Genomic DNA, 14,455 nt, shown 5'->3' with positions numbered 1-14,455 from the left:
AGAAAGGAGTTTTCACAAAGTCAGTCAGTAAACATCTTTATAATCACACCTCTTAATCCATAAAATGCAAATGTAAAGGACAAATCTTTGAAACACTGTCTGGAAGTGCAGGCAAAGGACCTCCAAGTCTGTCTGGCTTTTTTAGGAGAGGGATGTTGTATGTTATGGCTGAAGTCTGAAGCCAAAAAGCGTAGCAAGGTAAAGGTCCCAGTGCCACCCCACACTGCTCCTGACCAAGGGGTTTATTCTCCTGTGACTAACTCATCTTAACGCAACACGCTTCAAAACAGAGGGTCCACTTCACCTGGAGAGCCAGAGCACTGGTGTCCACAGCCTAACAGCTTTTTGCAGCAAAATACTACTTTGTTCAATCAAAAGCATTTCAGTACTTGCATGTCTGCCTCTCCTTAGAACTGTTATTACCCAGATATGTTCCTAAAGAGTTTGCTCTTCTGATACTTTTCTCTCCCTCTTCTCTCTGCAGAGATTTTTATTTTTTTTTCCAGTCCTTCCACTGTGTCAGTCAGATGACTCCACTATATCACTCATAAAATTGTTACAAATCAACATTCTTAGGATTATTTCTCAGAGTAGGATTCAGCTCTAGATTCGGATGCCTAAATTTAGGTATTTAGTTAATCTGTAGAAACTAAGTTGCTATTACAGTGAAGCTCTGGAGAGATCCATATGAAATGTAGACATCCTAGATTACAGCAAGACAAACAACATTCTAGCGTAGTGACTGCTCTGACTAGACCTTCCACTGGTTATAATGGGAGACTGGGTTTCTAGTGCACAGGCAGAGGCTATTTGAGAGGCATCTGACCTTGGATCTGAATCCCACCAGCACTGTAAAGAACAGCATCTAGCTGCCTAAACACAAGCACACAGTACCATTTGAGATACAGTTGTGTACCTAAGACATCTGCATGATGTGACACAGGACTGATCCATGAAAAGCACAAGTTTCCCACAAACAGCTGATGTCCTGGTGAATTATATGAAGTGGTATGATGACTGAACCCCTCTTTTAGGGGTTCCTTCAATTGCCTAAACTTAGCTACGCGGGGCCATTTGAAATGTGTATCTTGCCTGGCCTTCAGCTGACACTTCAGTAAAGGTCTCCTCTAGGTTTTCTGCCAAATCCACTGGTCCCACCTGAATGTCTCAAACACCCTACAATGTCTCAAGTGGCACTAGAGGCCTATGTTTAGGCAACGTAGTGTCCTCACATCTGCCACAGTACATATGCTTGGGAAAAAAAACCTGCTTTGTACACAGCTGTCCATAAAATCCTCCTCTGTTGCAGAAGGTCTCAACAGAAAGCCTCAATAACTGGAATTCAGCAACAGATAATAGGCTAATCACGTGCCTAGAGTCATGAAAAGACTCCACGGAGTAATCTGAACTTTACCTTTTCCAGGTTACTGGCTGATAGAATCAATACTAGATCAAAGTTTTTCAGATCCAACAACCCTTTACATTATGCACTAGACTATTTGTGCCTCAAATGGATGACGCTCTCCATGCAGAGAGGGGTCTCCTGCTAGAAGGTAAACAGGGTGCTCAGGTAGCACAGAAGGACTTCTAAAGGCCAGGAGAATGTCAGACTTCATTCTCTTTCTGTAAAATAGATAACCGTATTGTATAATTGTAGGTGTACTTCTGGAGAGAGTCTCAACAGATTTTATACTGTCTCCTGCAGTGCAACACACTTTGAAATTTGGTTTCTACAGCTGTTCTGGCTAGGTTTTCCTTTTTTTCCCCCATAGGTTTATGAAACTTTTGTGAAACAAATGAAGTTGAGTGAGGATTTAGATTGCATGGCTAAGCACTCATGTCAAGTAACACGAGCCTCAAACCTGTTCGCTTTGATGCATGCATTTAATCTTTAACTCAGCATTCATAGAAGAAACAAACTTTTCACTCTATTCCATTCTTCCACCATGTAACCTTTTATTAATCTGATCTGACAATTTTAGTAATTTATCCAATAATCACAGAGTCTATTTTCTTTTTGATCATTAGATTGGAGAACATGTTATGTTTGTTATGTATAGAGAACTATGAAGCTAGCAGTTGCAGATGTAGTTGGCCAAAGACCGGTCCTCGAACTTCCTTTTACTATATCTCATTTTTAAAAAGCCGATTCAGTATTTAGGGTGCTGGTCCACGGGGCTGATATACATAATTTCAGGAGTCACTAAGCCTAAACAAACAGTCCCATGCAGTAACTCGGTACCAAGCAGGGGAGCTACCTATCCAGTAACTACATGTCCACATAGGGTGATGCTCTGTGCTCTTGCCCAGGCAGCTTGGCTGGCTCCAGAAGAGGCGAGAATATGATTGTTCTCTAATTCTCTGAGTTTGGTCTTGCAAACATCAGTATAAAGAAGCATTCAATAAATCAAAGAAGTGTGTGCTCAGAATGACAGGGCTGTGAAGAAAAAGAAAAGGAGGAATCGTTGTGCACTCTCCCCCATGCACTAAGGAGAAAGGAGATAGTCTTCTCCTTAGTCAGTAGTACAATATTTATGCAGGAAGAAGCAACAATATAAAAAAATTATCATGAAGGCTCAGCGCAGCAGAAACTGTCAAAAGTTCACAGAAGCTGTAGTTTATCTCAGGGACACTACCACTATGCCTGACATGCTTCTAGAACTATCACACCATGTAAATTCCTCAAAACTAAGCAAGAAACTGCTTTAAGCTAAAGAATGGAAATAAAGTAATTGTCATTTTTTGTATTTTCTTTGTTCCTATACTTCACAAGTGGTTTTAATTTTGAAAGCTTTTTTAAAATAAAGGTTTTCAAGCTCTCTAGACTGTTGCAAGACACATTTTAAGGAATTTTATATAACAAGCAAATAACTTCTGAATTCTCACAAAAAACAAGGTTTGAGTTTTGTGATCTCTTTAACACTACTTTCCATACTAAAACATCAAAAGCTGCTGTTCAGTTTCTAGGGGTTTTATTTCTTGGCTGCAAACACTTAGTTTAGTTAAGTCTGTAAGATATCATTTCTGTTTTATCACTTACAGACATTCTATAATTGAAAATACTGCAGGACAATTACACTTCAGCAATGACTCTCTTCAATGCTAATTGAAATAAAAATAACGAAATAAAAATAACTTACAATAAAACAAAGCAGCATTCACTGGTGACAAAGCAAGCTGGATGACCTTGTAGTCAGAATCAATATCTCATTTTATTGTTTTAATTGTTCTAATTTGAACAGCCATGGTTTTAATTATTTTTACATGATTTAAGCCAACTGCATACTCAGGGATGCGAGGGAGTACGAGTTCTAGCATTGGCTACAGATATGAGTAGTATGCACGTTTCATCCTCAGATCTGCCAATATTTCTCAAACCTGACCTGCCGTTTCAAGGCTTGGCCTCTTCTGAGTAGCATGTCAGTTCTACTGAATCATGCCAAATGGTGTGCTGACAAACACTCAACCTAAATCAGTTAGCAAACAGCCCCTGACAGCACCAGCACCTCCTCCCCTACAGTCAGTCTGTAAAGCTCTTAGATAAAAGAAACCATACAAAATGCAACGTTCACCATTTTTAGCTTTTCTGTAACGTATATTGTTTGAACTGAATGGTCCTTATGTGCCTTTGTGGCAAAATTGCTCAGAACTCCAACTTGTGACGCTTTAAACAGGTAGTATACAACTGGTAATTTTTGAGTGACAAATCAGTTTTTTCCTTTATTATAATCTCTGTCAGTAATCTAGAAACCCTTGTTAAATAAGAAGTTGTCTAACATGGCTGGATTCAGGGCTGACAACTTTTTTTAAAAGCTCTACCTTATCAGAGGCCATCAACCTTCCCAGCACCAAACTTGCATGGATTTTACTTGAATAAAGAAAATCCAGAATCACAGAATCATCTAGGTTGGAAAAGACCTTGAAGATCATCTAGTTCAACCATTAACCTAACAGAGAGGATTCCCAAGCTGTCTCATCAGAGTGAGATGAAAAAAGTTTTAAGTTCTTATCTATATTGTGGAAGGAACTGCAGTATACAGATACCCAACCTATCAGAGACCTAAGCTGGTAACTTCACATGATTCAGCTCAGCACCACATGCACTTGGGCCCAGATGAGTGTAATGGCAATGACCCAATGCTGTTAACAATCTGGTGAGTACTGCACTCACTAGCTAGAGTGAAGAGCCAGGTTAATACATCCATACCTCATCCACTCCCAAGATGGACTGTATTTTATCTACTTAACTACCCCTAAGAGGGGAGCAGACTTGCCCTGCACTTCCTAACTTAGCACAGGAAGAGACCACACACTGCCTTAAATGCCTTACCCTCTGCTGTGCTAAGAGTTTTGCATTTGCAGTTCTGTAGCCTGCCTTCCACTTGCAGCTCTGTAAGACTTCACCTAAGCTGCCTGGCCAGTGTTTTCCAGAGTTTCTCTAGCTGTATTTTTCCCTTGCTGTTTTCCCCATGCTGTTATCCTCAAGGCCATTCCCCTGCAAATACCAACATGTTGACAGTGTGGTATCTATACTGTACGCAGCCCTTCTGTCCTCTGCTCTTTCCCTATCCCCCGACAGTAGCTTTTGGTGAACATTACAGAGCCCAATAACATGCATGCACAAAGCTCAATAAGCAGTCAGTGTTCAACACCTGCCCTGATGGAGCACTACCAGCATCATAAGCAGGAACAAGCAACAGGGAGCTTGAGCAGGTCCTGATGAAAACCACAGAATTACTACAAGAAAGTGTTATGGGGGAACACTTGCTGCATGAGAAAGGACACCCAGAGGAGGATGCTCATCTGGGAGACTCCATCAGTTCCCTTCCAAGCTGGCTACCGGGAAAACTTTCCCCTTTCCCTTTTTTTCCTCTCACTTATTTGCTTTACTTTTTTCTGTGTAAGTAACTTTCACCTTCAGTATCAATTTACACCATCAGCTGCAGACCTTGCAAATGGATCTTTGCTTGCACCTGTTTCAACATCCTCTGTGCAACACACTGCCCATATAAATATGCTCTACAGCACGTGAGAGTGTAGTTCTTCACATGCTTAAATCAACCTGAGCTGCCCTTAACTTCCAAACACACATCCCTTCCCCCTCTCCAGTGAGGGCACAAGATCTTGTGTGACTAGGTGAGGAGGTGTTTAAGTACAGTTGTAAATCTAGGAGTAACTTCTCCCCTCCTGTCCCCCCCAAAACTGATTCATTTCCAAGCAGCTCAACTCCCAGTGCTGGAGCCAGGAAACTTGCAGGGACACAAAGGCTGGGGACAAAGGACCAAGGAGGAATCACTGCTACCTCAACATAAATCATCTTAGCCTGACATGGAAGCTAGCCTTCAACTTTGAATACAAATAGCAACTCTTAGACCACATTTCCATGAGTTACTAAAAAGGATCTTTTGTGTCACTTGAAACACTAGACCTAACTGGTCTAAAGATATGCCCTGGGATGAACTTAATACTTTATTTTTCCCTCAAGCCATTCATCTTGCCAGAATCGAAGTTCCCTAACACAATCTCTTAATCTATATCTTCACCTATTTGAAAAGCACATTTTTTTAAACAGAGATCAGTAAAGGGAATTTGGTCACAGTATAAAAGACAAAAAGAGCTTCCAACTTACTTAATGTATTTTCTATCTGTTTTAATAATAGATAATAATCTACAGTCAGAAACTGATGAAAATGAAAAATACTGATTTCAGCATATTACCTACATTATTTTTCAAATCTTATTGTTAAACAGTCTATATGGTCTGCATTTACTTGGGAACTCCAACAACACTTATATTCTACTACCCAACTGCTAAAAATCAGCAAACGAGTGCTAAATACAACATGGCAGTACAAGACAATAAATGCAGCGTGTCATACCACCAGAACATAATACAGTACTACAGCATGTGCTTCATATTTGGGACTTCGCTTGCTATTATAACAGATCCAGAATCTGTCTCCAGACTTCCCTCTGGTGAGGGTGGGTAGGATGTGCACAGTGATTCTGACTGGCAGAGGAGCATGATCCTGAGCACTGAGGAGCCAGTGACCCACGCTGCAGCCAGCTGTGCTGCAGGACCCGTGCCCAGCATGGCTTGCAGGATGGGGCTGTGCTGCACAAGGCCCTCGGCCGCAGGACAGACTTGCTGCAAGAGAGGGGCCTGCAGGCAGCTCCCCCTCAGTACCACCTGCGTGGCCTTGCCTTTATCTAACAATGCAGCAAGAAGTTCTCATGTAAACATCATTCCTGTTTTGACTACAGCAATGACAGAGTTGTCACCTTGTAAGAAAATCCTGTAATGACCATGAAGGGGAGAATCTGTGCAGTGGCCGAGGTCTGCATGGCACACTGCACGTGGGTTGCAGTCCTGCTCGATGCTACACTGCTCAGAGTTCCCAGCATCTGAAGGGGTGCAAGATTATCTGCACTATTCACTTCTTATACTGTCAGCTCTAATAAATAGCATTTTAAATTATACCTTACAGAGTCTAAGTGCCTTTCTTACTGGGATCATAACAGACCAGCTCCTCCCAATGCAAAACAAGGCAATGAACGACTATTTCTAACACAGGAGTAGTCCCAAATCAGTACTATATGGCATCATTCTTCTGTTTCCTCTTTGGTATTCATGTGTGAGCTCGTGTATGTACAGGAGGTATGTGTTTATGCAGACAGAAGGCATATCTAGTTATTTACTACTTAGTTTGAGTTATTTATCAGTTTACTAGCCACAGTATTATTAGCCATCCTGTGTGGGCAACCGCACTCAAAATAAGCATGATGAAGCAGGCAAGCATAGATCCTGGCCTTCTGTCCCACCTTGCCTGTTTGTTTTGTGATCAGAAAAATCAAATGCCCTTGGCTACCTAACCACCCAGAGAAATAAAGTTCATGTACCATTTTACCCTAACATGGGAACACAGTTCCCATGAAAAAAGTTCCCAGAGAAGCAAACTTAAAGATTGCACTAGACATACTAATCATTTCCTATGAAAAAAAATAAGATCTTAAAAGTTAGCAATACTAAGTGTTTTGGGGTTCTGCTTCTACAAACGTTTCACTAACTAAGTTCAGATTTCAGAATTCCCCATTTTATGTTTTTTACTAGCTTGCATTTTTTCCAGCCTAGACTTTTTATCTGTTAGTCAAAGTAATCTCATTATAAAAGCAATTCAAATAAATGTAGAATTTCTAAATATTAACAAAACCCATTTCAAGTACCATAGTTAGCTTTTTAAACCACAACATATGTAAGCAGAGACTCAGGTCAGCAATGACTAGAAATACAACAGAAGTAATGCAATAATCAGGCACTGTTCTGTAGAGTAATGAAAGAGTTTTCTTTCAGGTTATTTTTGTTTGTTTGTCTTTTACAGTTCTAGGTATTGTTGCTATTAAAAAAAAAATCAGACTGAAATGTTAAAACCCTAAAGTTGTCATGATTTAAAAATCTGGGGAAAAGTAAAATAAGATTAAATCAACTGAAATATTTTCTTTAGACAATTTTGAAATGCTGCATTTTCCTTTCAAAGGCCTTAATTTTTAAACACTGCTGTAAATTCCATTTCTAATAAGAGTAATTTTGAACCGAAACACTTCTTCAGAGTTCATAACCCTCATTCTTTTTGATAATTATGACATGCATAAAAATTAACAGGAAATCCATTAAGCGAACCTTTATAAGAAAGGCAACATTTTTCACTGATAAAACATGCTATTAGAAATTCCTGACCTGCTTTGTTTTGTTTTTTTCTTATTTTACAGATTACACTTGGTATCCCTTTTGGAGCTCCAAAAGACCTGATCTAATATAGTTCCTCTGTGGAAAAATAAGAAAAATGGGAAAAAGCCTATCTCAGAGAAAAAAAAAAAGAAAGAAGTTCTTGAGATTGCAAATTAATACATTTATTACCTTAAGTTTCCCTCAGACTGTTACATTAGATACGAATTACATTTCAGTCAGGATGAACTAGACCAGTTTTTTGATCTGTACTAAAATTGTATAAATACCAAAGATGAAGATGCTTCAAAAATTTAGAACATATTGAAGAATGAAATATTTGGATGGTTAGTTAAGAAAACTGTTCCACCCACTTAAATTTTCAAATTTTTTAAATCTTTAAGAATTTGGTAGTTTAAACATCAAATTTTGAATACTGCCTTCTCAACAATTACTCCAACTTGCTACACTAATGACAGCATTGATGGAGGGCTCTGAATATAGGTTTCTGAACTGTGAAATAAAGGATTTTTCCTAACCAGACACTAAGGATTAAGGAATTGAGATAGTTGACCAGGCAGAACGGTTAAAAAATGGAAACATGAGAATGGTTTCAAGCCTGTTTTCAAAATGCAGCCCTCCTAATTTTATATTCAATTTCTAAGAAAAGAGTCCTTCATTTTAATGATACATATTGTAATCACATGACACAACAGCAAAGAAAAGCAAAACCTCTCTCTGAAGTTAATGCTCTGCCTCCTCGCTACCACGGCTGTAGACTGTAACTCCAGTATGCACATTAAAAAAATAGAAACAGTTGGTTTACATGTACTTTATTCCTTGTGACATGCTTAAGGCACCTGTCTTCTTTTAGAAAGAGATTATGCGTGTTTCTAAATAAGGCTGCAGAGACTCTTCGAAGTAAAAATCTTAGTTTTATTTTCCTCTGAAATAACCTAAGAAGTTCATAAAGATTTAGAACACATTGATAAGTAAAGGATAAAAAACATCAAATAATAGAAAAAAATACAAACCTCTGATTGTACATGCCCCGGAAATTATAATTTGCTCTATAATTGGGAATGGGCTTGGGATCTAATGGCCTGTAGATGGCAGGCTCTCCTCTTTTCATGGCCAGACCATTCAGCTCCACTGTTGGAGTTATACTGCCTGCAAAAAACAAAGAATACATTTAAGGTGCTTAAACCACAAATACTGCAAAACACACAAGGCAGGACTGAGATGAGCAGCAAAGAGAGAGGTGCATGATATTTTTTTTTCTCTTAAATTAAAAAAGAAGCAACTACAATGACATTTCAGTTCTCTAAAAGATGGGAATACAGATGCCAACTTAATCATGGGCAATGAAAAAGAACATTTAAACATTTATCTCAGTGCATTCTCTGTGCAGTTTCAGTAGACTAACCTTCACATTTGGATGAGAAAGTCAGTGCTATAACCAAGCTAGTTATTCATCTTTCCAAAGTGCTTATAATACATTATGACACTTTCTGAAACTATAAAGGTAAAAGAATAATGTCTCTTCCCACTGAATACCATTAAATAAAACCACAACTAGACCAAAGAAGCACTGAAACAAGCAAGCAGTAATAGGCATTACTGCAGTCATTTGGTAATCTTACAAGTTAGAAAAAATTATTTATTTGCAAAACTTGAAAACGTAAGACTATGACTAAAAACTAATGATCTAGCAAACTAAAAATACAACTACTGGAAATCAGTGTCACTAGAGCCATCTACTGGTGACAGAATACAAACATAGAAAGCAGACAGCACTTGCCCAGTTGCATGGTCTCCAAAATGCCAAATAAAAAGCTACATTGTGACTTCATTTATTTTTTTAAATCAAATGTTCAGCTACAGTATTCCCCACTTGCACTGTTGTAAGAAAAACCTAAGTGTACATTCCAGTAAAAAGGAGTTAATATTTTTTCAAAATATTTTCACAGGGAGTTCAAATGACTCTAGCCTTAAAACAGATATGATGAATTTGCCAGTTTGCCACTGAGGCTTTATATATCAAATTATGAAAAATTTTATGCAATTAATTCAACTATACAATAAAAATGCAAAATGTCATTTTGATGAGAAGATACCTGAGCATATACAATACTCCTCTCTTAGAGCAAAATTACAGTGTTAAGTGATGCAATTTTTAATGAGTTCTCTTAAAGTCTATTTCTTTTGTTATCAGCTTTTCCCTTTAAGAATATGCTCAAAGCCAAAAAATCCTAGAAGCTGAGTAATACTCTGCAATGTCAAGAATAAAACCCAGGAACTTTTTCTATAGAGGTCTGAGCCTCCTGCTTTCTAAATAGCCAAAGTCACAGAGACTGTGAAGGACACTGGGCAAAACCAGTGCCCTGGGTCTGGAGATGCAATGCACTGATCTCCAAAGGAGCAAGAGAATACTGTCGCACCACTCTCAAACAATTCTTAATGGCTAATACTCAGGATAATACTCACAAGCTGTAAAGGAAACTTACTCCTGCTTTTTTTTCCAACATAGAGAAGATTAACTGCAAAATTACTCCATTTTAAGAAAGTGGCTGAAGAAGACTTTTTTTAAAAGGAGGGGAGGGGCAAAGGGAAGTAAAAAGGGAAGAAGGGAAATGGAGAAAAAGGGAGGAAAAAGGAGTGTAAAAAAAAAAAGGGAAAACATGACATTTTCTCACCATTTGCTTTCTTTTATATTCGTTTGAAATGAAGTTAGGAATATTTTTTTTATTTATTTTATCAAACAAGAAGACAGAACAGATCACTGAGCATGTGGCTGAGATGTGTACATCGAGAGGTGTTGCATGCATAGAAGGCAACTCACAGGTAACACCTTGAAATGAAGGATGCAAGACACCAATATACATTCTTTCTATTATTCAAACAACAGTTCCTAAAGCCATCTGAAAACTTTTCAAAAGCACAGGAAGGAAAACTCACAATACAGGAAACTACCCATCAAAGTTCACATGCCAAATCCTGACCTTTTATTTACACCACAGGTGCAATTTTACAGGACTGGATGGATAAAATTTCCAACCCTTTGGGAAAAATGTTTTACTATGGTAATAATGATCAGTTCAATTTGGTTTTGTTCTGTCTGTCTACTGTTGATCACATACAATAACTTTGTATACATCTGAGCCTTATCTAAATAATATATTCACTTACAGTTCAACCAGTTTAGGTATGCACATTAAAAATTCTCCTTTGCAACCTCACTAGAGGTTCTTTATTATACTATTGTACCTATGAGACAGCTATGTTGATTCTCATCCTCCAGCTTAACTTATATCTTGCTAAACCTACTTATTAGTGGTATAATATTACAACACTTCAACAAGATTTAATACACAGTGGAAAATGTCGTACCTGGGTTATTGTTAACATTATTTTTGGGTGGTCTAGGCGTTGGTTTGGGAAGGGTAGTTTCATTCAATGCTTTGCTAGCAGCAGCATGTTGGGCCTTTTTAATACTGCTTCCTTCAGCTTCCCATGTCTGTTCTCCAAGAGTCAGCTGCACTGTGAACATCTTCAAAGACAAAGAACAGGTAAACACTGGCAAGATTATCACCGTGGATTAGACCAATCTGTATAAAAACTTCCAGAGCTGAAGAGAAACTATGATCTCTTTTCATTATATTTAACTCCCAGATAACACATCTGATTCTTACAGAGATCAGTGAGTCCATATCAGTGGGCAACATCTGGCCTTTCAAATTACGAAGTAAAATAATGTAATGTTAATGTCAACTATCAAAGAACAGAATAGTATTTAAAGCAAGTAATAATAACTGCAAACTGATCCTCTGTTCTTGGAAGACTATATACAAGTCAGTTCAGACCACATTTCTTCACACGTTTGAAGGCATTTAGTTAATTTACCTGTAGAAAACAGGTAAAGAATGATACTAAAAAAAAAAGTAATTTTGTAATAATTCTGAAAGGATATAAATGACTGCAGTGGAGAATTTGGCCCAAATAGTTTTACCCAGTGAAAGAATTTCTCACACAACCCAATTTCTGAAAATAATGTGTATTGTTAGGGCAGAGTCACAACTCAAATACGTTCAAAAATATAAAGTGAGAAAGAAAAGCAGTATTATCTTTTTGAGTGAAAATGCAGTTCTTTAATGTGGACTCTACAGTGAAGACAGGAACTGCAAAAATTCAGAGTTCTGAAATGGACTATTGATAAAAAACATATATATTTCAAAATCTGTAATAAAGGATTATTTCAAGCAGTATCTATGCCATGCAAGTTGCAAAGATAAAACTCAATGCATATTTAATATATTAGAGTCTATCTTCTGTATGATATGTACATGTTCTGTTTAAATTTGAGCATCTAAGAACAAGAGGAGAAAGGGTAAGAACTCAATGTCTTTTCCATATCAATTCCATACATATAAGGCATGATTTAATAGTCAAATGCACACAGTAAACTCAGATATACCTACCTCAGAGAACAGACTAACTTACTTGAAGCAACATAAAGAAATCTACATATTAGTGTGAGCAGTATATATAAAGTAAAATTTTCATTTTGATAGTTATTTGCTCTATAATTTTAAAATTTATTTAAACTTGCTAGATCCAGGACCAGGTATCTAGAGATAGGCATGATGGGCAACCTTTAAATTTGCCTTTACATATATTTTCATTTAGGATGTACTTGCAAACAAGCATTTGAACACGAGTACATACGTGTCTCACAAGTCAATCCTATAGACATGCACACAGCGCATATGAACTGAGTCCTATAAATACATACTTGTAACTTAATAACAGGATTGAGTTTTGGCCTACTGTAATTTTCAAAAGCACACTGCAAGTCCCCGTATCACAGTTCCTATTGCCATGTTGGTTTTTTTCCACAGCAGTCTTGACAATTTCCTAACAGACTAGGGCGAAGAGAGAAATAGTCTCTTAATTTTGCACTCTGTCAAACCCTACTCCCACCTGAAAGCTAACCTGGGTATTAGAACTAAATACACATAATTATATAAATTATCTATAAACATACATCCTTATTACTAAAAAAACTGAAATTTGATTTCTGGATCTGGAGTTTAGATATTTTATATTTTGCAAGTATCAGTGTAATATTTTTATAGGAAGACAATAATCTTGAATTTCAATAAAAGTATGATGAATAATGGCTACTTATCTACTTACAACTCTCCTCTTAGTGCTTAGAGTAATAAACAGGAACTCAAGATAATAAAGGGTTTGCTCAGTAAATTTCTATAGCCAGAGCTCTAACCTTCTCACTTAGCCCACCTGACAAAAAAACTACTGCAAAACACCACACACAATAGTAGGTGGGAATTTAATTAAAGGAATAAAACTATCTAAAACCAAAATCTGGAGCAGCCAATGAAATACTCAAGTTCTGCAAGATCTGAGCTGACAGTTCTGCTATGGATTGACACACATTTCTCACCAGTTTTCTGAGGAAGTTTGTATTCCTTGAATCCAACCTAATTTACCTGACGGCCAGAGAGCAGAAATACAAAGGCCATCGTGCTTTGTGCTTGTTTTCACTCTGTTGTGTTCGTAAGGTCAGTCTCCCATAGCTCTGGCAATTCTTTTCTCCTCTCTTTTTCTGCATGCAGAACTTTCTCCCCTCCTTCCAGGCCTTCTGAAGTGCTACGTCCCTTACCCCTTTCCCACTTCTCTGTTCTACCATCCACTTTCTGTTGTCACTGTTTTTTTTAAATTTGTCTCCTGAGATGCCATTGACAGCACAAAAAAATTATCAATTTGACTGATGTGCTCAAAAATATCGTTTATGCCAACAAAGATTTTCTGATTTTTTCTTATGATGAAGAATCCACCTGGGAGGCAGACTCCTACAAACCCTAACTGCACTGTCAGGAATCACCACTTCTCTCCCACCTTCACTGTTTCTAGTTTCCCCTTTCACCCCAATTGTCAAAACCTACTTTCCAGAGACAACTAGAAAAAAGAATATAAAAATTTACTAGCATTTGTGGTCACAACACAGACAGCTGTCTTGTAGAGTGTGTCTCTGAAAATCACAAAACCCACTAGTGGACAGGAACAGAGTATGTGTAGGAGGAAAGCAACGCGAGACGCTCCTTAAATGGCAAACAGCAGCAGCAGTATTACATCCTTCAGGTCATGCCTTCTAGGACAAACTCAGCTCTGTTTCACATATTCTATCAAGTATATCATCACATTACTAGCCAGACGTCATACTAAACTGCTAACACCGTCATAATAATTTCTATGTCTCTGCTTTCTGTAGGTCAAAGGTACACAAGCCTGCATAATCTTATTAATATCACCCTTGTTCTTCATCACCTTCCCTCCTTTGTTTTTCTCATTTGCTGCACAGGTCAAAATCAGACTTAATATTCTCCTGAGTCTACAGAGCACATGTCTTTTTTTTGGACCCCTATGAGTGTAATTAAAAATAATAAGAGGTAAATTGAAAAACTGAAAAATTAAGAAATCGATTGAAAATCTGGCTTTCAAAAATGCGGCTAACACAGGCACAAGTCATTTCAATGGTATTAGTTCCTTTAAAAGTAATAACAAATATATGTGAACTATTTCTTATCCTGCTAAAATTTAAAGTATAGTATGAATGTAATGTAACAAATCTCTTTACTGCTGAGGAATATGAACAACCCAAACCACACCTTTTGGTACTACCAAAGCACTTCTTATTTCACAATGATGGAC

At 37.7% G+C, this 14,455-nt stretch overlaps 1 protein-coding gene across 9 annotated transcripts in view; it reads right to left on the bottom strand.

Annotated features, from left to right (window-relative positions):
- Nucleotides 1-14,455, bottom strand: part of STAU2 (staufen double-stranded RNA binding protein 2) — a 173,031-nt gene that overhangs the window by 139,115 nt on the left and 19,461 nt on the right. For all 9 annotated transcript variants that reach the window (XM_074817378.1, XM_074817349.1, XM_074817394.1 and 6 more), the window contains 2 exons: nucleotides 11,114-11,273; nucleotides 8,758-8,893 (listed from right to left, as the gene is read on the bottom strand). In XM_074817378.1, coding sequence (XP_074673479.1) covers nucleotides 8,758-8,893; nucleotides 11,114-11,273 — 296 coding nt within the window. The remainder of the gene's footprint in view (nucleotides 1-8,757; nucleotides 8,894-11,113; nucleotides 11,274-14,455) is intronic.

Source organism: Strix aluco, chromosome 1, assembly GCF_031877795.1.
Source record: "Strix aluco isolate bStrAlu1 chromosome 1, bStrAlu1.hap1, whole genome shotgun sequence".
NCBI classification, from domain to species: domain Eukaryota; kingdom Metazoa; phylum Chordata; class Aves; order Strigiformes; family Strigidae; genus Strix; species Strix aluco.
Note: the sequence above shows the minus strand (reverse complement) of the source record. Positions and strands in the feature narration are given on the sequence as shown.